Source organism: Liolophura sinensis, chromosome 6, assembly GCF_032854445.1.
Source record: "Liolophura sinensis isolate JHLJ2023 chromosome 6, CUHK_Ljap_v2, whole genome shotgun sequence".
Classification (NCBI taxonomy): domain Eukaryota; kingdom Metazoa; phylum Mollusca; class Polyplacophora; order Chitonida; family Chitonidae; genus Liolophura; species Liolophura sinensis.
In genome coordinates this window covers 38,736,538-38,762,761 of record NC_088300.1, presented here as the reverse complement: position 1 = coordinate 38,762,761, position 26,224 = coordinate 38,736,538, and the positions used below count along the sequence as shown (strand labels likewise).

Genomic DNA, 26,224 nt, shown 5'->3' with positions numbered 1-26,224 from the left:
TTCAGCGAGACGACAGTCGGGCTTCTCACAGCGCAGTGGGCAACTCATGCAGTAGCTACACGTACTTGATGTCGTTAAAATCGTCTTTACATCAAGATATAGCAGGATATTGTCGAACGGATCAAGTGTGATATTCTCTGTATACACTGGAAGATTGCTTGTATATACACTTGCAACTGCCTAGCGCTTTCGAGGTCGACAAGACTGGAGATTTGAATGAAGAGCGATTTATCTTGACAGCTATATTTGCACAGTGAACTTTAGACTTGGCCGTTATCATGCTCTGCCTTCCAGCTTTGCGTATATAACGGAGATGACAATCGTTTTCTGATGAGGTACGTGTATATACATTATAATTGTTAGGGCATCTATGTTATGTCCTCCTGTAAGATTATTTACCAATATGCACCTGCAATTAGTCTGTATTGCTGGTTGGTAGACGTGATCTGTGTCTGAGAGCTGTATGTATTCGTGCACATCATGGTACAGGATCGTCTTACGCACGTGCACAATGAGATAAACCAGCCTATCTAGTATATGCGTACAGAGCCCCGGACATACCCGTATGTTCCTATAGGAAAATTTCACTTGCCTTCGCAACTCGAGCCCGTCCTAATGCTTGGTATACCCTGAATCCTCAATAAAATCACCGGCCCGGATAGCACAGTTGGTAGAGCGTCCGCTTCGGGACCGGTAGATCCAGGATCAGTCCTTGATCGAGTCACACCTAAGACTTTAAAAGAGGAAGTTATAACTTCCTCGCTTGGCGTTCAGCATGAAGGGGATAGTGCAACGACTGGTTGACCCGTATCAGTATAATGGTTCGGGCGGGGCGGCTTACTTGCCTTCGGTAAGTCGTCTCAGTGAAGCAGCACTAAATAAAAGAGCGGTGGAAATCCGTCCTGCAACAAGGAGGCACATTATACATACATGCACCCTAATGATTCCTTCGTCGTCATATGACTGAAAAATTGTTGAGTACGACGTTAAACCCCAAGCACTCACTCACTCACTCAATAAAGTCACCCGGGTTTTAAAGGCGTCAAAACCTTGTATTGCCAAAACACTCATCTAAAAATAATACAGCAGTTCAAACTTTTGAAGAAGCCTGGAAATCTGGCTCATGGCGTTCCTGCACCCAGTAAAACTGATCACCATGTTTTTTCTTCTTTGTTTATCAGTGTGACTGATTTGTTTGGTGTGTTAAGCCGTTCTAAAGAATATTTCAGTTATTCGACGGCGGCCAGCATTATGGTGGGAGGGAAGCGGTCAGAGCACGGGGTAAGGCCGGGGTGGAAGCCAGCATGGACTGGACTTCACTCACAGAGATGGCATTGGGGAGAGGCTTCTGTGTCATCACGGAGCCACCACCCCTCCCCACCCTCTATATCTCTTTTTTGGTTTTTTTTTTTTGGGGGGGGGGGGGTGGGGGGTGGGGGGGGTGGTGTTGTTAACTTTCAAGCAATTTATCAGTAAGGTTTATGGACGAGGGAAACAGCGCAGAGCCCAGAGACCAGACTTTACCAAAGCACTGTATACCTCACATAGATACTGACTATAACGGCAAACCAGTGGAATCTGTATTCGAAACTTTGTGGTGCCCATATTCAAACTCCGTGTTGTCTCTAAATGAATAGCCGACAGGGCCACATGACGGGTCTAAAGCCGCTTGCCAGTATTTTTTTTTTTAGATTTACTTAAGTGTCATCGATTGTACCCATGTAAGCCTTGAATTCATTTGTTTAAACACTGAATTCAGTACGCTGGATCCTACCGGGAGATGTTAAAGCCGAGTACGACGACATATATATCCAGCCAGGGTCATGCTCCGGACAATTTGAGAGTCCCTCATAGAATGTAGACAAAGGTAATGACCAATGCATGCTGACAGTGCCGTTACAAACCTCAAGTAAACAAGCAAATAAACAAACTCATTTTTAAAAAGTCACGTGGTTCTTTGTACCTGCCGGCACGTCCCACATTTACCTGATACAAATAATGCTCTCACTTGCAGTGTACGTGTTGCAGTATGGTAAGGTTGCGTTGTTGTGACGTAGTGTATTTATTGTCTGTTTTAGTTATCGTTTGAGTGTGTCGCATAAACAGTGACAGCGTTATGACACGCATGGATCACTGAGCACAGCTCCCTTGTCATTCAGCAGCCTCGTCGCCGGTGTTTAACCCTGTATTGTTCTAATTTCGACACAAAATTGTTACACAAGACGTGTAAACAGAGACATAAGAAAGTTTCGACATCAACACTTTCCACTGGGTAAGGCTACAACCTATTATAATGAAATCAGAAAATGGCTTCAGCGATGAATGCGCCCAGCTTAATTGTAATTCCCAGAGCATTATTATTTTATTTTTTCCATATAGGTAATACTGTATATATGGATTAAATGGAATAATTTTAGAATACTTTAAAGCGCATGTGATATAGCTTCATCAGCTATTATATTGGCCATGAATCATAAAAGTATATCCTGTCGTGTAATTTTCGTGTATACACGTATATATATATATCCTTGGTCATTGCGCGCTAACTCTCTCGACTACGGAGGCCTCGACTATATATATATATATATATATATATATATATATATATATATATATATATACAGTCTCACCAATGCGGTCACGCTGGCTTCCTCTCCTGCTGATGGTCGTGGGTTTCCTCCGGACTCTGTCCGGTTTCCTCCCACCATACTGCCGGCCACCGTCGAATATGTGAAATATTCTTGAGTACGGCGTAAAACACCAATCACATAACACAATATTACCTTTACACTTAATATTCCATCCAATTTTTTTTAAGAATCAGCGTAAGCATTTTTTCACTTCTTTCTTTCTAGTGACAAATTGATGTTTTTGACGTGTTTTCCAATTTGCTGGTTGTGGAATTTAAATTACATCATTGTAAAACAGACTTAAGTTCCAAGGCTAAACAATTAATAGATGGTGATTTTGACCTTTCGCAATCAATCAAAGACAACCATGGTTTTCAATAGCTCATCAAGTCGCATTCTGCATCGTCTATACGTAAAGTTTTTTTAGTTAGCCTTGATTGTTGCTGGGCCAGGTTTGCAGGGGTATATTGTTCAGACATGTATGATTTGTTGTAATTTCTCAATTTGCGCGATTTTGTGTTGACACCAAAACCAGTAAGAGCTTGTTATTCACACGTTCAGCGTATCGTGTCGTGTACGTGCTTCCGAGCCGAACTGAAGTTTTCAGTTGTAGTGTATACATGTATATACGAGCGGCTCCCTGGCTAATGCACGCATAAATGTGGGCCGTGTCGATAGCAGGGCTTCAACTGCCTTGGGTAACCTAATCGCTTACCCTCCCTCCGTCTGTCTGTTTAGGCTGTTTTTGTGTTTTAACAGATGGAAGTCCACGGGGCAACAGAAGAGAGGTTACAGATTGCAGCGGAATCCGTCGGCTGTGGCATTCCTGGCACAGCGTCCACAGCCAGGGCTGAGCGCGAGTTGAGCAGCTAGGCGCTGTAACCTCTACTTTTACAAGACGGCCGTACTGTGGCCGTTCTTAAAAGTCCAGCGGAAAGTTTAGTATTCCAATGTTTTTCCTTAGATCCAGGAAAGCTTGAACATAACAGAAAGTAAGCAGTCATATTGTTTGATGGAGGATGGAGAAATTTCGGGTATTTTTGGAAGAGGATAAAGTTTTGGGGCTTAGTCTTCGTTATCCTAAAAACAGATAGGCAGGCGGGAAGGAGTTGTGACTTCGTCGCCGACGGAAAGCAAACAAGATGGGCAGATTTACGCTAGCGGGGAAGAACACTAGCGTGAACTCCTTGTGGTCAATTTGGTACTGTATTTTGGTGCTGGGTTTGCAGGCATACATCACGTATGTCGCTATCGCCCATTACCGACACAGCACTTCTCTACAGTGGGGTTCCAGCAAGAAGACGCCGTCCGAACTCACCTCTCATGTCGGCCTTATATGCCTCTCTTTACTTTGCGTTCCTGTCTTTATTATCGCTTCTCTGTTTCGGGTTGGAAATTACGCAAATGACGGAGTCAAATTTGGTCGTGATCACGTGATGCGATTCAACAGCTTGGATATAGTGTCCAAGCCGGCTCGTTGTGGCTGGTTTAGGACCGTGTGGCGACATTTTTGCCCCATTTCCCAAACAGTTCATCTGATAATGGCCTTCTGTTCTCTCCTGCCCACCACGATGACGGTAGCCATGGAAATTAAATACGGATATCAGTCAACAGGTTTGTATATTCATTTAATAGTCACTGCCATCACTTGAAAGCTAGTTTGTTACTGCAGCTATATTACGAGTACACTGACTTTTGGTTGAGAAATGGCTGTATTCATGGCTGGTTGAGCAGTCATGAACATAGCTTATCCCAATATTTCTCAACCAACAGTACTACTGTGTACAGTACTGTGGACTACTGCAGTCAGCATTGTTACAATGCTGGCCTATGACTGACAAACAGCAGTGCATCATTTGATTTGTTGAACTACATGTACAGTCAGCATGTGACGTTTGAGTATATAAAACATTAGTTAGATTTTATATTTGTTCTAGCCGTGGAAAATTAAAAGTATGTTTCCAGTTGGTTTAGTGAATGTTAATTTTGAAAACTGTACTGGATGGGCTGGAGAATATTGCAAGTGGGTGAAATAGCTTCAGGAATGTCTCTGCCAAATTAGTTGAGCCAGATTTTCCAGAATTGAGTGTTTGACCTGAATAAACCGATTTTGCTAGAACCAGGAAATATATAATCTAATATTTGTAGAACAAATTAAAGCATTTGCGCATTGCAAAATGCTCTCTTCATCTATATTTCCAAAAATGAATATACTCTGGTGTGGCCACAGTGTATAAAAGTGTCCAAGAGGAGTAAAAGTGATTTTGACAACATGACAGAATGTACAAGGAATGTTAGAATTGTGTGTATCAAGTTGGTTGAGACATCAGATCGGGGTTCTCGCACTGTTTGAACTATTTGCTGAGTGAGTTTTTAGGGGCTCTTTTGGGGATGAGTACTGATTGTGCTACAAAGGAGCTGGCCTTTCAGTGTTTAGTAGGGATTGGCATTGTTCACCCAGTTGTGTATCAACAGTTAGTACAGAACAATCCAGAAATAAATCCATAAGGCCAGTCGCAATAAAATGTTTGTTTCATGGAAACGAGAGAGACTCCTCCTGTATATAGGTTAACCAGTACTCGTACCCAGAGTTGTAACGGATGAAGTCTTTAGGATGACACTGTGGATAAATCTGTCCATTCCTTTATGAAGACACCATTGGCCCTTAACACTGGTGTGACTCTGGTAGGACTGTCACCACAGACTCTTCCATTTCAAACAGCCTGATGTTATCTGTTACCTTTCATTTAGTTGCATGGAATTGAAAAAGTGTGCTGATCGTTAACTCTTTTGCTGGACCCACAGTCATTCTCGCCACTCAGTAAAATGACATTAGGCCCAAGGGTAACACACATCCCTTGTTACTTGCCCTCGCCATTCTCACACACACCACGTCATTCACCATTTGTGTATTTTAAGCCAGTCAAATAATTCAATTCACCATTTTCCAGAAGGTGTAGGTTGTACCCTGTGTCCATTTTTTAGGATTTCACCAGGGACACACCAGACAGACCCAAGAGAAAATGCTGAAACTGAGTGCAAATATATTTTAAAGGGTAGCCTGAGGGCAAGAACAGACAAAGACAGGAAGCTTGTTTCTTTCTGGTGTTTAATCCCAAGCATTTGCTGACAAGGCCTATAAACACACCCCCTTTGTTTTGTAAGTGGGCCTGGGAATGTGAAATACCTGAGGCCCAAGTGGAGTCTGCTATGCCCATATAGCTAAGGCAATAATCAGGCTGTGCTTGTAACCTGTCAGGTAGTGTTGGTCCAATCCATTACAGAAATATTGATATAGCTTATTCAACAATCATGACAAATCTGAAAATAAGGCACATTGGAATTGTTTTGAGTGTGTACAGTACAGCTCTGTTTTATGAGGTTTTGATTATTCATGGTTTTCAGTTAGACCTACTGAAAATCCTTAAAACCAGAAAACAATTTGCTCCATTTAAATCTTTTTGCATTTATATACAATGTCAGGTAATAAGTGGACATAAAATTGTAATATTATCTAAATTTGCATTTTTGATACCCTGGGTTTTGTACACTTTCCCCAGTAAACAATGTTGGATTCCCCCAGTGACAACTTCCCAAATGTTTTCCACCAGGAATGCCCTAAGAAGACAATTTCACCGCCTCATCTATACTACAATATAGGCACTGAATAGCTCATATTACATTTAGGTTTTATAAATATGCCTATTTAAAAGCAATGGAACACATGCTACTGCAAAAGCAATACTTATTCGAAAAGATGAGACAGCTATAAAAAGAAATAGGACTTGAATACACTGTAATACATATTTTTAAACCTTTATTTAAATGTATTTAATAACCATTGATTTTGTTTTTTTGGTAATATTTTCATGATTTAAGTGGGTAAAGAAACTATATTTCCAGAAGCTTGTGTTATTTACAACAAGATTCAACTTCCAAGAACATTTGCCTAAATATTATTTTTAGATTATGATAGAAACTGACATGAGCCGAAAAGTATGTAGAGGGTGGGTGAAAAAGTCTTTGATTGGTACTTGGTAGTTTTTGGAATACCTCAATCTCTGGCAAGGTTTCCACGTTAGATAAACGCAGGCGTACAGATCTGTACAAGTCAGAAACCTAGTCGGTAAATAATGAGTCATATCTCTAATCTAGTCAGTACCACATAGTCAGAGGCTGCACAGTGTAGTGCACACACACAAGGCGGTACTGCACAGGGGCTAGATGGTCTGTGTTGTGTTGAGTTAAAATTTTCTCTGTATTGTGTGGGGTTTGAACCAATGTTACTCTGTATTATGTTGGGTGTGAGCCTGAGTTGCTCTGTTTTATGTGGGATTTGGGCCAAAGTTACTCTGTTGTGTGGGGTTTGAGGTTATGTTACTTTGTACTGTGTGTGTGTGGGTGGTGGGGGGAGCCAAAGTTACTCTGTTTTGTAGGGGCTTGAGTCAATGTTACTTTGTATTGTGTGGGGTTTGAGCAAATGTTACTCTGTATTGTGTGGGGTTTGAGCCAAAGTTACTCTGTGTTGTGTGGGGTTTGAGATAAAGTTACTCTTTGTTGTGTGAAGTTAAACAAATCCACAAAAACATTATAATACCTTTCGAAACCTGAAAGAAGAGATTTTTGTTCAGTTGTGTTGCATGTCAGCATTGAGAACTGTCATAGCACTTTTGATTGGTCAGTTAAGCCCATTTATAAAATTCCCATTACTATTTTTACGTCCTAAAGATGTGATGGATGCTTCAGTTTACACAAGATGAATACTGCTTTTTCATCAAAGGAGAAATAGGAACATACCTGACAGCCAACTGTGTTTTTTCACTTGGAGATTATAAATTCATGGCTCATCTAATGGATAGATATTGGAGCACTATATATGATCTGGCATAGATGTTGCATCTATAGGTTGTTACATATCAGTGGATTTAGTTATATTTTTGTGGATTTTTGTCAAAATGATGTACAAGTAGTAGCACTAACACAGACAAAACGCAAATTATAAGCAGCATGTGTAGAAGTTATATAAAAGTACACATGCAGCTGTCAACTCTGTTAATGTAGACCATATTCCACTGCATGTTCATTGATTGTTGTCTTTGGGTGGGTCAGCAAACATTTGCCAGCATCTGGTCTCTGGTTAGCATTATAGAATACAACATGTGCGGAATGTGACCCATCCATGGAGAGGGTGGGGGTGGTAGGGGGTTGGGGGCAGATATCCAAGTTAGGCTTAACAGTATAAAAGTTCTCAAGCTATCAAGGTTATTCTTACATGACACAAAACGCAATACAGAATTGTATGAAAACTCAGTGATCTGATTAGATAAGGGAACAAGAAAACCACCCTGCGGACATAGGCACTGTACTGTGTGATCAACAGCATATGAAGAAGTCTGAGCAGCAGTCCGTTTCTTCAGCCTACATGTAATTCCAAACACAGGCTTGCAGCCTGATAGATTTTGATCCATTCTGATCCATTCACAGTATTCAAAAAAAACTTGCAACTCTCGCTCAAACTTTCCGAAAACAAGTTGAGGAGGTTATAGAAGTGAACCATTTTTCCTTATGTTTCAGCGAGAAAATTTGACTGGCTGATGACCTAATGTCATTCGGCTGAAAGACAAGCTTTTTTATTTCTCAAGAGATTTTCATTTCTGTTTCAGTATGTCACTTACTGAAACAGAAATGAAAATCTCTTGAGAAATAAAAAAGCTTGTGTTTCAGCCTAGTCTAATAGGCTACCCATGTATGTAAACTATATGTGTAGGCCTATCCCCTTTTGTAATCTTCATGAGCACTGCCAACCCTGTACATTTGGGTATAATTGATAATGTACAGTATAAATTAGTGAGAACTTTTTATTGCCCTTTCATTGGTCATCTTGATGTATTATGTGATAAAGCCACATACAGCATACTGGTACCAGTGAAGGGGATATATTGCGATTTCTATGTTTAGACACATTAGAACATGGGTAAAAATAGACATATCCAAATTAAAAAGAGTTACCAATTAACCAAGGTTGAGCTAATATACATGTATATATATATATATATATATATATATATATAAAGAGAGAGAGAGAGAGAGGAAAGCTCAGAGGCCACACATGGATCTCATTATGTGTATGATTCAATTCCATAAAGATTGCCAACAGGACTAGTAAAGTGTGAAGGTAGTGAAATGGCCTTCCACAACAAAGAGTGAGGGCCTCCGTGGCTCAGTTGGTTAGCGTGCTAGCGCAGCGTAATGACCCAGGAGTCTCTCACCAATGCAGTTGCTGTGAGTTAAAGTCCAGCTCATGCTGGCTTCCTCTCCAGCCGTATGTGGGAAGGTCTGCCAGCAACCTGCGGATTGTTGTGGCTCTGCTCGGTTTCCTGCCACCATAATGTTGGTCGCCGTCGTAAAAGTGAAATGTTCTTGAGTACGGCGTAAAACACATATCAAATAAATAAATAAACAAAGAGTGCAATGGAAGATTTCAACTTACTGTTGAAAGTGAATGATCTTTGCACACATTCTGCAGAAATAAAATTTGCCTCAATATGTACATTTAGCTTTCCATAAGCTCTGAAAGATATACTGAAACTGCATTCATGAAGAACATATTTACTCATATGTAATGTTACTTAGTGTTGATATTGCTAAAAATATGTCAGCTCATTTTTAATGATGAATTAATTCAGTGTGTACAAAAATGTGTAAACTACAAGTGGATAGGCATCAGCATTAGTGATGGGAGTTCAGATAATTTTTTTCTTGTTAAGCAGAAGCCCTGAAATGGTTATCTGAGAAGATTTACTGGATACAGGCATGATGCATCTGGCTTAAGTGATAATTGAAGCTAATCTGTGATGTATTACCAAGGGTTGACAGCAAATGCCCATTTAACTGATTGGACTGGGATGTTTAGTGGAGACATTTAGTGCCCTACTGGCTGTGAGGCTGAGCAGACAGCAGGTATAGCAGGGGAAGAGGTACAGGAAGCTGGTTAAAGGCTAGAATGATAGCTCTGCTAATGAAGTGTACACCCTTTGGCTTCACTTATGCATGGAGCAGATGTGGGGCTGAGTGTGCTATGATGGGTTAATCAGTGTGCTGGATCACCAAACCTAACACAGGCCTGGGCCTAAACCCTTTGTGGTCTGCTCCAAACTAAGGCCAACAGCAGCTAGATGATCAGTTGCAGACTGTTACCTTTAACCCATTATACTGTACTAAGATAGGAGCTCATGGTTCACATGGGGCATTATAGTCAGGACTGTGCCTATGTACAGTCAGGGCTGTGCCTACATATAGTCAGGGCTGTGCCTACATATAGTCAGGGCTGTGCTTACATATAGTCAGGGCTGTGCTTACATATAGTCAGGGCTGTGCCTACATATAGTCAGGGCTGTGCTTACATATAGTCAGGGCTGTGCTGTGCCTACATATAGTCAGGGCTGTGCTTACATATAGTCAGGGCTGTGCTTACATATAGTCAGGGATGTGCCTACATATAGTCAGGGCTGTGCTTACATATAGTCAGGGCTGTGCTTACATATGGTCAGGGTTGTGCTTACATGTAGTCAGGGCTGTGCTTACATATAGTCAGGGCTGTGCCTACATATAGTCAGGGCTGTGCTTACATATAGCCAGGGCTGTGCCTACATATAGTCAGGGCTGTACCCACACACCGTCAGGGCTGTGCTTACATATAGTCAGGGCTGTGCCTACATATAGTCAGGGTTGTGCTTACATATAGTCAGTGCTGTGCTTACATATAGTCAGGGCTGTGTCTACATATAGTCAGGGCTGTGCTTACATATAGCCAAGGCTGTGCCTACATATAGTCAGAGCTGTGCCCACACACAGTCAGGGCTGTGCCTTCATATAGTCAGGGCTGTGCCTACATATAGTCAGGGCTGTGCCCACATATAGAAACCCCTAACCACAGTGAGATACATTTAGGATAAATTCATAGCTGGTTTATCATTCAGATGTTTGCATGGCCTCAATGTGGGAAGTCTGTAAATATATGAATTGTAGTATGCCTTTCAGGTGCTTTACATGTTATATAGAATTAGTGTTTCAGAAGATGTATACTGGTATAGGCCTACATGAACTTCGCTTTACTTGGTCTGGTATTAGTGCATCAGTTAACCACCAGTGCTACCGTCTGTACTCAGTCCCACAGGACTCTGTCAGACAAAGTCAGAGCACTATCTCTATACTCAGTACCACAGTCAGACAAAGTAAGAGCACTATCTCTTCTCTTGTCTTGGCGCTAGCCCATGTGTACCATACTGTATTTATAGTCTTGGCTGAGATGTGGCTATGACAGTTGTGCAAGCTGTTACAAGTGGCAGATGTAATGAAGCATTACATGTATCCTAAGAATAGCACCTGGTTGATGAAGCACTAATTGACTGTCAGTCTACATACCACCCAGAACAACTGGCTAATTAAGGTAAAAACTGATAGGGTATTCAGACTATATATATGTATCATGTTTATCGCGTTGATAGGTGATTATGAGAACATTAAAGCCTAGAACACCATGTCAGCATTGTGCGGACTTACTGTAGAAGAACACACCATGTCAGCATTGTGCACACTTACAGTAGAGAACTGACCTGGTCAGCATTGTGCAAACTTACAGTAAAGAACACACCATATCAGCATTGTGCAGACTTACAGTAGAGAACACACCATATCAACATTGTGCAGACTTACAGTAGAGAACACACCATGTCAGCATTGTGCAGACTTACAGTAGAGAACTGACCTGGTCAGCATTGTGCAGACTTACTGTAGAGAACTGACCTGGTCAGCATTGTGCAGACTTACAGTAGAGAACACACCATGTCAGCATTGTGCAGACTTACAGTAGAGACCACACCATGTAAGCATTGTGCAGACTTACAGTAGAGAACTGACCTGGTCAGCATTGTGCAAACTTACAGTAAAGAACACACCATATCAGCATTGTGCAGACTTACAGTAGAGAACACACCATATCAACATTGTGCAGACTTACAGTAGAGAACACACCATGTCAGCATTGTGCAGACTTACAGTAGAGAACTGACCTGGTCAGCATTGTGCAGACTTACTGTAGAGAACTGACCTGGTCAGCATTGTGCAGACTTACAGTAGAGAACACACCATGTCAGCATTGTGCAGACTTACAGTAGAGAACTGACCTGGTCAGCATTGTGCAGACTTACAGTAGAGAACTGACCTGGTCAGCATTGTGCAGACTTACAGTTGATAAGTTACATATCTGACAGGACTATACGGACACAGTACATAAGTTACAGGTCTGGCAGCACCATGAAGACTTACAGTAGATAGGTTACAGGTCTGACAGGACTATACGGACACAGTACATAAGTTACAGGTCTGGCAGCACCATGTAGACTTACAATACGTAAGTTACAGGTCTGACAGCACTATGTAGACATACAGCAGATAAGTTACGGGTCTGACAGCACTATGTAGACTTACAATACATAAGTTACAGGTCTGACAGCACCATGGAGACTTACAGTACATAAGTTACAGGTCTTGCAGCACCATGTAGACTTACAGTAGGTAAGTTACAGGTCTGGCAGCACTATGTAGACTTACAGTACATAAGTTACAGGTCTGACAGCACTATGTAGACTTACAGTAGATAAGGTACAGGACTATATGGACACAGTACATAAGTTACAGGTCTGGCAGCACTATGTAGACTTACAGCAGATAAGTTACAGGTCTGACAGCACTATGCAGACTTACATTAGATACGTTACCGGTCTGATAGGACTATATGGACACAGTACGTAAGTTACAGGTCTGGCAGCACTATGTAGACTTACAGTACATAAGTTACAGATCTGACAGCACCATGTAGACTTACAGTACATAAGTTACAGGTCTGGCAGCACTATGTAGACTTACAGTACATAAGTTACAGGTCTGGCAGCACTATGTAGACTTGCAGTACATAAGTTACAGGTCTGGCAGCACCATGTAGACTTACAGTACATAAGTTACAGGTCTGACAGCACTATGTAGACTTACAGTACATAAGTTACAGGTCTGGCAGCACCAAGTAGGCAGCACTATGTAGACTTACAGTACATAAGTTACAGGTCTGGCAGCACCATGTAGACTTACAGTACATAAGTTACAGGTCTGACAGCACTATGTAGGCTTACAGTACATAAGTTACAGGTCTGGCAGCACCATGTAGACTTACAGTACATAAGTTACAGGTCTGGCAGCACCATGGAGACTTACAGTACATAAGTTACAGGTCTGGCAGCACCATGTAGACTTACAGTACATAAGTTACAGGTCTGACAGGACTATATGGACACAGTACATAAGTTACAGGTCTGGCAGCACTATGTAGACTTACAGTATATAAGTTACAGGCATGACAGCACCATGTAGACTTACAGTACATAAGTTACAGGTCTGACAGCACCATGTAGACTTACAGTACATAAGTTACAGGTCTGGCAGCACCATGGAGACTTACAGTACATAAGTTACAGGTCTGGCAGCACCATGTAGACTTACAGTACATAAGTTACAGGTCTGACAGGACTATATGGACACAGTACATAAGTTACAGGTCTGGCAGCACTATGTAGACTTACAGTATATAAGTTACAGGCCTGACAGCACCATGTAGACTTAAAGACAAAAACTTACTGTGCCGATTTTCGTCATGTTGCAGCGTACTGGTATTCATGTATTTGATCAACTCTAACTTTCAGTCATGCAAGACACAGTCTGTATTTGCTGTGTAGCCATCTGTTGTGAAACAACAAATATTATTAAAGATGTAGTTATTAATTTCACTTTGTCTATTATACTATAAGCTATTTCGAAAACAAAGTATGTGGTCAGACCATGAGTTTGAAACCTATATTCCACTGTGTTCAAAATTGGAAATAGGGAGAATGAGGGCAGTTATATGCTAGAGTAATATTGTGAAAAAAAGAGAAAAAAATAGTTCAGGAATAAAGGCAAATGTCCTAATTAAATGGTTGTGGTATGTAGACGGCCGGCCTCTGCATATGGTACTCGTGATCTGTGTTCTGTTTTAAATTTGTGTGAGGTGTAATGGTGATGTATAAAACTGAAAGGCTGATATCTGAATATTGGAATGATTTTATGCATTACCTTATTCAGATTGGTGACGCCAAACAAATTTTGTTTTTCTTTTTAGTGGAGGAAAATAAAAGGTGTCAGAAATAATTCATCAAACATTCAAACAAAACATCATCAGAAAGTGTGGCTTGCACCATTGGTAATTAGAGACTAGTGTAGGAATTCTTGGTATTGTGCCTGCAGACTGGCACTGCATAGCCCAGGTGCCTGGGAGATAGAAGACTTGCCTGGAATGGCCCTGGGGTATGTAGACAGGGGATACCCTACCTCCTCACTATTGTCTTTATCAGTTGTGGCAGGAGAGGAGACTGGAGCCATGAAGGGCTGTAGGGGATGAGATAGCTACTAGTAGTAAACCTAGTCACACTTAAACCTAGGCTAGATGTTTTACATGATGTCCATTTTTGGTAAATGTAGTTACATCTAATTTCATGCATCGGGGCTTTTTTTTTTCATATTATGACACTTTAATATAATGATTTAATATAAAGGCAGAACATGTGTAATGTTATGTCATAGATAATTTAACATTCTAGTCTAAGACCACTATATTATTGTGTATAGTATGGAAGAGTATATCTCATGAGTTAAATAGTTAGTTCAGGCCCTCTGTGACCAAAGTGGTTAAGGTGCCAGCGTGACGCAATGACCCAGGAGCTTCTCACCAATGCGGTTAGTGTGAGTTCAAATCCAGTTATTGTTGGCTTCTCCTCTGGCCATATGTGGGAAGGTCTGTCAGCAGCCTGTGGATGGTCTTGGGTTCCCTCCAGAGCTCTTCACCATAATAATGACTGCCAGCTAAATGAAATATTCTTGAGTACAGCATAAATCAACTAGATAAATACATAGTTAGTGCTGTGTAGGCATAATTTAGCTTTCGTTATCTGAATGATATGTTCTACTAGTTAGTGCTGTGTAGGCATAATTTAGCTTTCGTTATCTAAATGATATGTTCAACGTCATTATATGTTCTTCTTGTGTAACAAAAGCGAGTAGAGTACATGCCCATGTGCACCTTAAGCCTTGAGAAACATGGAAAGGGCCAGTGTTTCCAGAAACTGTAACATATATACTTATATGTACATATAGTTTGACTTGGGTATAACTTGAATGTCTAAACATGTGGGAAAGTCTTTCAATAACTTGCCAAATGTTGATGGTTTAATCCTGTGCACATTGGTTTCCCCTACCATAAGACTAAAACATCAGCCATTTCTATACACATATAAAAGTGAGAAAAAATCTCAAATAATTGAACAAAAATCAAGTATTTATATTAAGCTTGTAAGTATGTGTATAGATATGATAGGAAGAAATCGGTGTTTGTTAATACATTGTTTAGTGAAAGGTTACAATTTTAAGACACCATAGTCCGAAAAGTAATTGCACTCATGAAATATGTTATTAAGTCATTAAATACAATTTCATGTTTGCGTTGTTACAAGTCTAACAGTTTACAACAAACCTAGAAGATAAGTTACACAAATGTAGCAGTTACAGCCCTGTAGTGGCTACATCGAAAGAGATTGCCTACTGTATAGTAGAAGGCTACCTCATTGTTCTGGACTTATCTCTCTGTAGTGATCAGCTTTTACTATGAAGCTATGCTTTTATGTATTTACCCCTGGTTGCTGGTGTCTTAAGAGTTAAAATATTAGGATATACGGTAATCATTGTAATGTATTCATCATAAAGCTTACTCTACGTGTACTGTACATTTCACTGATCACTTATTTGATTTATCGTTCTTTCCAAAATTGGAATGTTTTCTTTTATATTATTAAAAGACCCATCGTGTTTCCTGTCATATGTTCGTCTTCCTGAAACCACAAAGTAGTGCGTGCTTTGTCAGAACTGCAGTGTTCGTGTTCCCAGGTTGATAAGAGATCTTAAATCAAGTGGGTCAGACACCTTCACAAATGGAATTGATCGGCATGCACATCCAAGTGGCTGATTACAACTCAGATAATATGTAAATTTGATACCGAGTCCTCAGGCGTGTTGCTGTTGACAGCTGTATTAACACCAGAAAACCCCATGTCACCTTGACTTGGCAGAAGGCATATTTGGAATTCACTTTTTCTTGATAGATGTATATCTGTTTTGGACTTCACCAAATATTTCAAATGTGGTATAGATGAAGTAAATCTATATATAGCCACCACATCCACTGATCATGGATGGTAGACTTGCATATAAAAATTATTGACAATTTTTAGTTCATCTAGTTTGGTACAAACACTGTGTGTGACTTGCTAGTATGGACATATACATTTGATGTCTTGTTTCTCCTTGATTTTTTGATTGTACAGTCACAAATGCATACCGCAAACGATAAACACAAGGGCTTTTCCCAGAGAGTGTGTGATTATCTGATATCAGCTTTTATTACACATTGTATATTACTCTTACATATTTTGCCACAAGCATCACGGAAAATTATGTTTATTTTGATATTTTGTGGAATTTTAAGATGGATGAGTAATTTGTCTGGAAAGTGTGTGAAATTGCTGGGTGATCAAAAAAGACAGCAGCAAGCCTTATGTATAGATGCAGAGCTAGGCCAGTTAGCATAAGAAACACACAATCATGTGAACATGGCCTAGACAGCTTTTCGTAGGAAATAAGACCAAACCAATTTTAATTGGTGTTTTCTGGGCATAATTAAATCTTTTTTTCAATGTGTGAGGAGAGTATGAAAATAAAAATAAAACTTGAAAATCTTCTAAATTATAGAAAATGCAGACTATCTCAGCAGTTTTTCCTTTTCAAGACATATTTACATCATCGAAAAACCGTGAAAAACAGGAAAAACTCAAAAAACATCAAGATCAGACAAAATAAAAAGTTGGATTTCAGTTTTAGTCCATTTTGTGGAATTTTAGAACTCGGTTTTGTAAAACACAAATTAAATAAAATTGGAAACTTTAGGTTTAGTGTATAAATTGATTCATTTTGTATGAGATGTGCATTATCTTGGTTGCATAAGTTCAGCTCAGAGTTATTAAATGTGTAATATAAATGTAATCTGGTATTAATTTACGAGTTACAATGTCCAGGTATATGCACATCTAAACAGATCGGAGTAATGCTATTGCATTCAATTATAGCATCAAGTCCCTCATTTGATACATCAAGACCTGTGGAAATCATATCAGTACATTATTGAGTTCAATGTTGTCCCATGTTCGATAGGATAGGAGTCCAGCCAAACTTTGCTGATGGCAGTTGTCCATAGATCATCCATCCCACACACAGTGCACAATTTGTGTAATCCCACTTCCTACACTAACCAAGGGAAGTTTTTGATTCTCAGATTTTGTCGTAGACACTTTCCAGATGTGCACAGCATCATCAACTATCTACTGCTGTCTGACTTTAGCACTTTTAGCATGTCATTCCAATATGGTGTGTATTCCTGTGTAACCAATTTCTCCTACAGTAAGGAGGTGAAGTTTCCGGAACTCACAACTTTTTTAGACAATACTTACAAATGTGCATAGGAATGTCTGTATAATATTTGTACTACTAACCATTTTCCCAGCAATATATACATGTATGTTTTTCACACCCTTTCAAAAAAAAACTACCAAAAAAAAAGAAAAAAAAAACACTGGCATGTTGACAGGGAACCTGGATGATCCTTGGCTCTGGATGTTCATTTCTTTCGACTTCAGTGTAAGCCTTTTGATTCGCATCGGAGTAATTGCTGCTTGTCTTTGTCATCAAACCATGTGGCCGATTGCCCTGGCATCCTGACCTCTCTGTTATTCATATCCCATGTGAATGCATCATGTCTTAAGAACAGAAGAGTCAGTATGTAAACGCTGGAAGACATTGGTAGATCAGCAATGCTGAGTGTGCTTATGAGAAAAGCCTGGTAAGGCTTATCAATTCTTATGTCCTTCTGTTAGATAAACATCTAAGCTGAGTGTAATAGGTGAAATAAGGACAGCAATGATTCACCAGGGTTGCAATGACAGAATTAGACAGCATTGACAGTTCCATGATAGTATGCTACTGTCAAATTACTTTTAATTTTTAGTTTGTAAATATGTATTCGCAGTTCAGTGAATTCAACCAGATTTCCGACGATATTTACAACTGTAATGGTTCCTTTAACTCACACCCTGTGCACCCTTTAATAATGAAATGGGGGCTTGTTGCTTTTTTCTTGTTCATAAATCACATAGCCTCTGTTCACAAGGCACTGCTAGTCGTGGTGCATTGTTAGTCTGGCTATGCTAAAATTGATGCCTTATATGTAGGAATGTGCAGAGCATTCAAGTTCCAACTCAGATGTTTGTTGTACAGATAAAAGCCTACTGGTTAATCTGTTTAACACAAGGACAGCATATGAATTGCACATGCTGGATTTTTGAAGCTGCCTTTGTGGTTACCTGGAGACTAGATCAAAAGCTTATTGATACCTGTACAACTGAGTGAATGTATTGCTCCCTTGAAGATCTAGGCCATCATGGAAGTGTAATTTTTTTTTTTAATTTACTGAGAAATTATATGGCCGTTTGCAATAAATTACCCACTTCTGTTTGACACACAATATATGAGTTGCCAGATAATAACAACCTGTATTAGTGATAAATTAAAGCCACAACCTGTAAGAGTGTTTGCCTTGTACATGTACACAGAGTGAATATTTACCTACATGCCTAGTTACACAGAGGCTATGTGATTCGTGAACAAGAAAAGCAACAAGCCACCATTTAATTATTAAAGGGTGCACAGGGAGTGAGTTAAAGGAACCATTACAGTAGTAAATATGGTCGGAAGTCTGGTTGAATCTCCAAATACATTGTCATTATTTAATATAATACATGGAGAAGAATTTCTCCAGAAGCTCAGATTTATAGAAAAGAAAACGTTTTGTGCTAGTCATTCCTAACTTGAATATCCGGAGATCTTTAAATGATTGGGTGGCTCAGTTGGCGTAATGACCTAGGAGTCTCTCACCAATGCGGTTGCCGTGAGTTCAAATCCAGCTCATGCTGGCTTCCTCTCTGGTCGTACGTGGGAAGGTCTGCCAGCAAGCTGCGGATGGTCGTGGGTTTCCCCTGGGCTGTGCCCGGTTTCCACCCACTATAATGCTGGCCGCCGTCGTATGAGTGAAATATTCTTGAGTACGGCGTAAAACAACAATCAAATAAATAAATAAATTAAATGATTGCAGGCTTATGTATGGCAATTTACATGTCCTTTCTGTTATGTACTCTTTGCCTATTATAAGAAAAAAGTTTCCACCTCTGAAATATGTTACCTCATCACAAAAGCTTTTCCATATTTAATATTTAATACATGTATTTTGATTAAAAATTCGCCTGTAGGCTTTACTGGCCAGCAGCAGTGAGGAATGAAGAAGTAATAGTTTGGCAATAAAGAAGTGTTGTTTTGGTGGGTGGAGCATCTACATGTATGTATGATTGCAATGTGGGATGACAAGCCAAAGCAATAATGCATGTGGCCAGCAGATTTGACAGGGGGCTACAGAGATCTGTAAACACTACTGCCCCCAGCTGTCAAACATCCCAGCCCTGCTGGAGTACAACAGATAATCCCTGGCAGCACTGTTTGTTTATATATGTCTTGACCTGCTCTGTCCTAAACAGTTTTCTAACTCTGTCTGGACATACAAACACCTAGAGTCATGCCACTGTCCAGTTTTAGACATCAGTCTTCTAAGGGAAAGCATCCATACAGACTAGACCTGCAGAGAAAACCTGTATGCCTAGTTGTTTGGAAATGGAGCCATCAACTATTAAATGAGTGTGCCAGTACAATTATCAGAGGACCAGTTTCTTGGCACAGATGTTGGCACAGGTTCTCTATCAGTTATGAAGTTTATAGCAAAATAACCAACACAACAGCCACATGTACCAGCTGACGAAAACCTCATAGCCAAAGGTTATTTGTCTTGAAAGCGGCTTTTGCTCTCACAGAACTCCTGGAATGAGTTTTCAGGGAACTTTTCTTATAAATAGTGTTCACTTATACTGCTGTAAGATTAAAAATGTGTTATATAGACATTTAATTGCTATTAGTTTTGTAAAAATGGACACTCCCTTTTGTTATACAAGACAGTACAGATACAGTGCAGTGTCTGATAGGGATCACAGTTTAGTGGACAGAATAAAACAGTGAAGTTTTCAGTGATCGTCACATGATCATGTGCTGGCTGAAATGATATGTTAGTGATGCTTGCTTTAGTTTTGTAAAGCCATTCATCTGATACACTTTGCAAAATATGAACCATGGGCAAGCCTACAGAGCTCACAAACTGTACACATGAAACTCTGAGCATACTATACTACAAAGTGTTATTAATCTCTGTGCACAGGTTACATTATGGATCAAGGGACTTATTTATCTGTTCACTATATTCAGAAAGCTACAGTACATACACAAGTACATGGTCATAGTCCAGCAATTAGTGTTCCTTAAAGATCACAAAAGCGTTGTCCTTCTTTCTGCAATCAGCATGTGCCAGGAAGCATTAAGACAGACTTGTTAGTGTAAACCACTCGTGTTACATTCTCTAAGGTAGCAAAGATAACGGAGGTGATCGGGCAGCATTTGTGTGCTACCTCAGCTTAAAATAGCACCTTGGAGCCTTCAACTGCAAATATATCTTATCTCCCAATTCTTGGGTGTCAAAGCCATTTTGCATTCTCTCTCTCTGGAATGCGTAAGTAGATCGAGCCAGTCTTCATGACTGAGAGGCATTGACAGACTAGAATATCTTGTGTGTTAAACAATTTTGAAAAAAGCAGCGCCAGCCTTTGTATCCATTTGTAATAGTGGGACTGTCGGCAAGATTTGGATGGGCAAATATATAGCAGGAATCTATCCAACTGCCATCTCACTATCTTCACCAAGGAGGCTTTACTGACGTCTGTAACTTAGTATTCTACATAAATGTCAGCCAGCAGTTTTTGATGCATGCTGGCAGTTTGGTTCAGCTGGCATCTGGCCAATTGGCAAAGGAGCTCTCCATGATGGTAACTGACTTCCACTCAGTATGTATACATGGAGGGGAAGGGACTAGGGCTGTTCAAGTCACTCTACCACTAAGGCGGTGATAATACACTTATATTTAACACCTAACTGTTACTCCTGGCCAGATGATGCATAGATCTATGTACACTTGGTATTTTCTCAATTGTTTTATGTCATTCATCCAAGTATGTAATGCTATGCATGTACTGAGCGAGGGATATTATTAGTTACATGGTTACTCAGTGATAGGATACGCAAATATGAGGATTACTGATACCATATATTTCTGTATCCTATCACTGAGTAGCCATGTAATGAGTTTATCCTGCAAAGACCCATCAATTCAGCGCAGAGGATGGATGTATAAGTGAATTGCTTCAGCGATGTGACCATTGTACTCACAATCCAACAAAGGGAGGTAACGTACTCAGCAGACACATCTGACATCATCTACAGGATTCGAGAATATATCTGTTCTCCACCTGACCGTTGTTGTCCAATGAAATGCGGAGTATTTTGTCTGATGCGGGATAAACACTTATACATGTGTTACAGTCAGATAGAACATGGGTGGAGCAAGCCAATGACGTTCACTGAGGTGCAACCAAGGAAGTTCGACTCAGCTTGTAGGGGAAGCATTATTTTTGCTGCAGGAAAGTTCCTGTTTGAAATTCATAGCTTAATTTTTTTGAAAGCTGTCTTTGAATCCAGGACGTCATTTGTCCGGGCCAGTCTGCTGTGGTAAGAACAAGGCTTTGGCTGAATGGTTCCCTTGATTTTGTTAATAGGCTATTATATTTCTATATGTAAAACATGCAGTCTGAAACAAGATTTGTTCCATGGTGCAATTCTTCTTCAAAATCAAGTTTTAAACAGGCATGCCCTAAATGTATTTGTGTAGAACCCAGGGGGTGTGAGGGTCAGCAGGAGTTGCATGTAACCAACACACGTCACCTAGTAAACTTGTAGACGTGAAATCAAACTTGACTGGAAACCATAATTTCCTCAGCTCGTTCTGGTAGACAGCTGCAGTGTCCCTGATATACCCAGCCTATATATTAATATATATTGTATACAATCTATCGGTTTGCTCCCAGAGGCTGAGTACATGTATAATAGTTCAGTGTTTACCTGACTAACCATATTTTACTGTGTGCTGACAGTAGTATAACCCAGGCTAGACCTGCTCACTTCTGCATGCAGCCTATATACATGTGGGAGCCACCATAGCCTGGCATTTATAGCTGGCTAGAGTAGTACAATGTCCCATAAGCCTCTCAGCAATGCTGTCATGGGCTTCCTCTCCAGACATACATGGGAATGTAGGTCTGTCAGCAACCTGTGGATGGTCCTGGGTTTCCCCCCTAGCACTGCCTGGTTTCCTGTCACTATAATGATGGCTGCCATCACAGGAGTGAAATATTCTTGAGTGTGATCATGTGGTGTAAAATACCAATCAGGTTAATACAGATTTTATTTTAACTGGGTGAGCGGATGCCCTCTCGTCAGTTACCTTTCTTTACACTAAGTTGCTCATCAGTATGAAACCATTTAAGTATATTTACCATAAAATTTTATGTTTTAATTTAAAGCAATTGAAAAGGGCAAATGAAATCATTTTGATGATAAAATGAGTGTGAAAAAATAACTCCTTGCCCACCACACCAATGTAAAGTTTTCATGCCAGGTGTATGTACATGCAAATAGTAACTAGAACAATGTCAAGAACTTTTAAGTGCTTTGCCTAACAGCCTAATGTGGTTCAACAGGAAAATAAGAACAGAATGAAAAATTAAGTGTTATACATATAACCTGTCACTCTCAGACAAAAAAAAATATCACCTGAGATGACAATTTATGAAGTGGTTTGTGCTGGCATCAAGTTAAGGTGTTTACCTGGTTAGCATGAACATGGCTATAAAGATCCAGAGAAACTATAACGCTGTTCATATATGCTTTAGTTTAAATATTCACTGGAATCAGATTATCAGTTGCATCATTCACAAATGTTAATTAGAAGTTTCAGTGGTGCAGGGTTAAAGTGCAAATGTAAATGTAATAAAAACATCACACCATGCTTAGAATGTTTGCAGTAAGTCTTGATTTGTCTTATACTTACAGAAACTATTTGGAAAACGGACCTAGATTTCCTATTCCCCTCTGGCCGAGCTCGTGCCAGTGACCAGCTAGCCCTCAACTGGACAGAAAGTGGCATTACAGGAAGTCCAGCAGTCCTGACCAGGATTGTGGTAAATCAGTCCAGTCCATTGCCAGATCCCACAGGCTGGGCCTATCACAGCTCTGTCACACCGGCCTACGTGAACTTTTGTGCAGCTTTGCTGACATTCTCAGTCCGTTACCCAGCTCCATTCTGGTACACGAATAAAATTCTTAGCTGTATTTTTGCATCCTCCTTGTTGGCCATTACCCTGGAATCCTTGTTTGCCTTCTGTGGCTTTACCGTGCTTTATAAGCTGAGCGTGAACAGCGGGGTCTACCAACAAGTGACATCAGCGCTTGGACCCTCAACTTCGCTCATTCTCTACATGATCAGTGGCTGCTTGCTCCTTTTGTCTTCTGTCGCCGTCTTTGAGTATGGGTTTTACTTTTTCCAACAGAAGTTTCGTTTGGTTGAACAAAACCACCATCCCCATGTCGTCAAGCAGATAAAAATGACTGAAAATAGCTGCCATGGTTACATACCTCATTTCAGTGCCATGGTTATTCTTGTTTTATTAGCTGCCTGTAAAGGACCAATCATATTCGACCTTGTGCAAGTGTATCGTGTAACGGGTGATGCGTTTGTGTTGTCATGTGTTATCGTGGATGTCTGCTACATGCTGTTATGGATTGCACTCTGGTTCTTATTGACAATCAAACAGAAATGGATGTTTCGTATTTTAGATTACATGTCAGTGGGCAGTCCTGTGTTCACTATTCAGAATGAACACGTGCTCCGCAATCCCAACTTTGAGGCTAATTCTGAAGGGTTAGAGCTTGCAGAAAGGAAGCGTAAACAGAGGAGGAGGGTCCGTGCAAGCCGGACTTACAGTGGGGAGCTGACAGGAAGTGAACGTTCAGATGATACAGAGAATGCCACTGATGATGAAGTCAATGACCAGTTGCCTGATCCTAGCCTCCTAGATAACCTGGGTGTTGATGGTCTGGAAAGACAACGCGATTCTGTTGAGGGAGTCCTGGTGAGAAAAAACAAAAACAGAAGAAGTCTTGGCCAGAGGGTGACCTTCGATGATGATGTGAAAATGAAAAACCTCACTGATGAAGAATCTTTTGAGAAAAATACTAGAGCACAAAGAATGTCCAAAAGTTTTGATCCTAAGCAAGTTCAGTTAGATGTAACGGCAGATGTTCATGACCCAGTTGTTCAGCAAAGGTTTAGTCGGGAGAACTCGCCCAGTAAAGCAAGAGGCAGTGCAGGGGTAGTCACCGTCGGCAAGCCTTCAGCAGCTGAGCCTGAAGTAAGGAACACAATGCCTGATTCACGAGAGAGTACCATGACAAGGGAATATCGCAAGAATATCCGCAGTAAGTGTGGCGAGTATTACTCAGGGCTTTATCTTAATGATCTAGAGGAAGGGAGTCAGGAATCCTTAGCAGGGAGTGGTTCGGTGATCAGTAATTCACAGGATTCGCACAACACCCCTCTGGGTGGGAAGTCGCCCATGAAAGCCTCACCAACTATTAACATAGAAAGTGCAATCAACAAAACAGTAGAAGAGCGACAACATCCAAATGAGAACAGTTCAATAAAAGACTCCAAGAAAAGAAATTCCTTACATATGGAGAAGAGGAAGAGTGGCTCTTATGTTGACAATGTCCTTTCATTACAAGATTTACAAGACATGAAGTCAGCAGCTCTGAGAAATAATTCTAGCAGCTTGCGAAATTCACAAGATGTTAAGCCTGACTTGCTTCCAATGGACTCAAATCATTTGATGCCGCGAGCCATCAAGTTGGTGCATGGAAACAAACCTGAAATTGGAAGAAGGGACTCAGCCAATTATTCCATGGCCTCCTCCCAAGAGACTTCCTCCAATGAATCAGATCATGGCCTGTGTAGTCAGGTGTAGAAACGATAGACAGAATGCTTTTATCTATTTATATATTGAAAGATGCTTTCTATGCAAAAGGCTTTCCTGTGATCCCATGGTGTATGGGGAAAAGTGTTCAAAACGCAAGCCAACAATGGCTCTGCAGTGCTGAAAATGTATCATTTTTTACATATTGACTTGTTTGTATGGGTTACCAGAACATTATTTGTTTGTTATTTACTTACTTTTCCTTAGTATTACCTAACTCTAGGCAAGTTGAAATTACGTGCTTCAACATTTGAAGTACTGTTAATATCCCATACTTAAACAAGAATTTGTAAAGTCGTGCAAAGCATGCATTTTTGTGATCTTGTAATTATGTTGTCCATGTACTTGTTTGAAATAAAGATCGATATTTGTCCAAGATCGACAGAGAATTTTTCAGTTTTTCAAACCTAGAAAGGCATCAGAACACACTCCTTTATTGCGTTATCCACAAATCTATATATAATAAAGTATTACCAGTAATTTTGTTTTTTTTAAATCACAGGACAAAAAAAAATGTGATGATGAACATACTCTAATATACTTGTTTTGTGCTACGGCTGTGACCGTTGTCTGGTTATATTTGTACCAAACGACATATTGACGCTCTATTCACAGAACTTGTGTGTGAGGAATGCACTGGTACATGTATGATGGGTCAGAATATTTATCAATTAAAAACCTGCTTGGCACTTGTAAGGTGGGCATGAACCCATGTCATGAAATTACAATATACCTTTCGATTAAATACATAGCTTACGGCTAATGGAGAATTATCTAACTATTATTGAGTGAAATATAAATAATTTAGATTTCCATATTTCATAATTTTGGAATGTTATTCATGCAAAAGGTACAAAATATTTGTGTGCTTGAACTTACATGATGTTGGGACAGTCTGATAACAGACAGACACCGGCCTGATAACAGACAGACACCGGCCTGATAACAGACAGACACCGGCCTGATAACAGACAGACACCAGCCTGATAACAGACGGACACCGGCCTGATAACAGACAGACACCGGCCTGATAACAGACAGACACCAGCCTGATAACAGACGGACACCGGCCTGATAACAGACAGACACCAGCCTGATAACAGACAGACACCAGCCTGATAACAGACAGACACCGGCCTGATAACAGACAGACACCAGCCTGATAACAGACAGACACCGGCCTGAGGTGAAGAAAATATGAATATTCCGAACGAAGAAGTGATGACGAGCAAGCAAATAGCGATAACGAATGTATTGGGGGGTACTTTATAGAGTCAATATGTAAGGTGGTACGTACATCATAGATTGCATTTGCATTTGTTGCTTTAGTAT

At 40.2% G+C, this 26,224-nt stretch overlaps 1 protein-coding gene across 2 annotated transcripts; it reads left to right on the top strand.

Moving 5' to 3' along the window:
* Positions 1–49: 49 nt before the first annotated feature.
* LOC135468027 (uncharacterized) lies at positions 50–25,263 on the top strand. Of its 2 annotated transcripts, none has more exons than XM_064746029.1 (3): positions 50–335; positions 3,390–4,244; positions 22,914–25,263. In XM_064746029.1, the coding sequence occupies exons 2-3, from the start codon at positions 3,773–3,775 to the stop codon at positions 24,881–24,883; spliced, it is 2,442 nt and encodes an 813-aa protein (XP_064602099.1). In that variant the 5' UTR covers positions 50–335; positions 3,390–3,772; the 3' UTR covers positions 24,884–25,263. The 2 variants fall into 2 exon arrangements, with proteins under 2 accessions (XP_064602099.1, XP_064602100.1); XM_064746030.1 differs by lacking the exon at positions 50–335 and adding an exon at positions 2,216–2,272.
* The last annotated feature ends 961 nt before the right edge of the window (positions 25,264–26,224 follow it).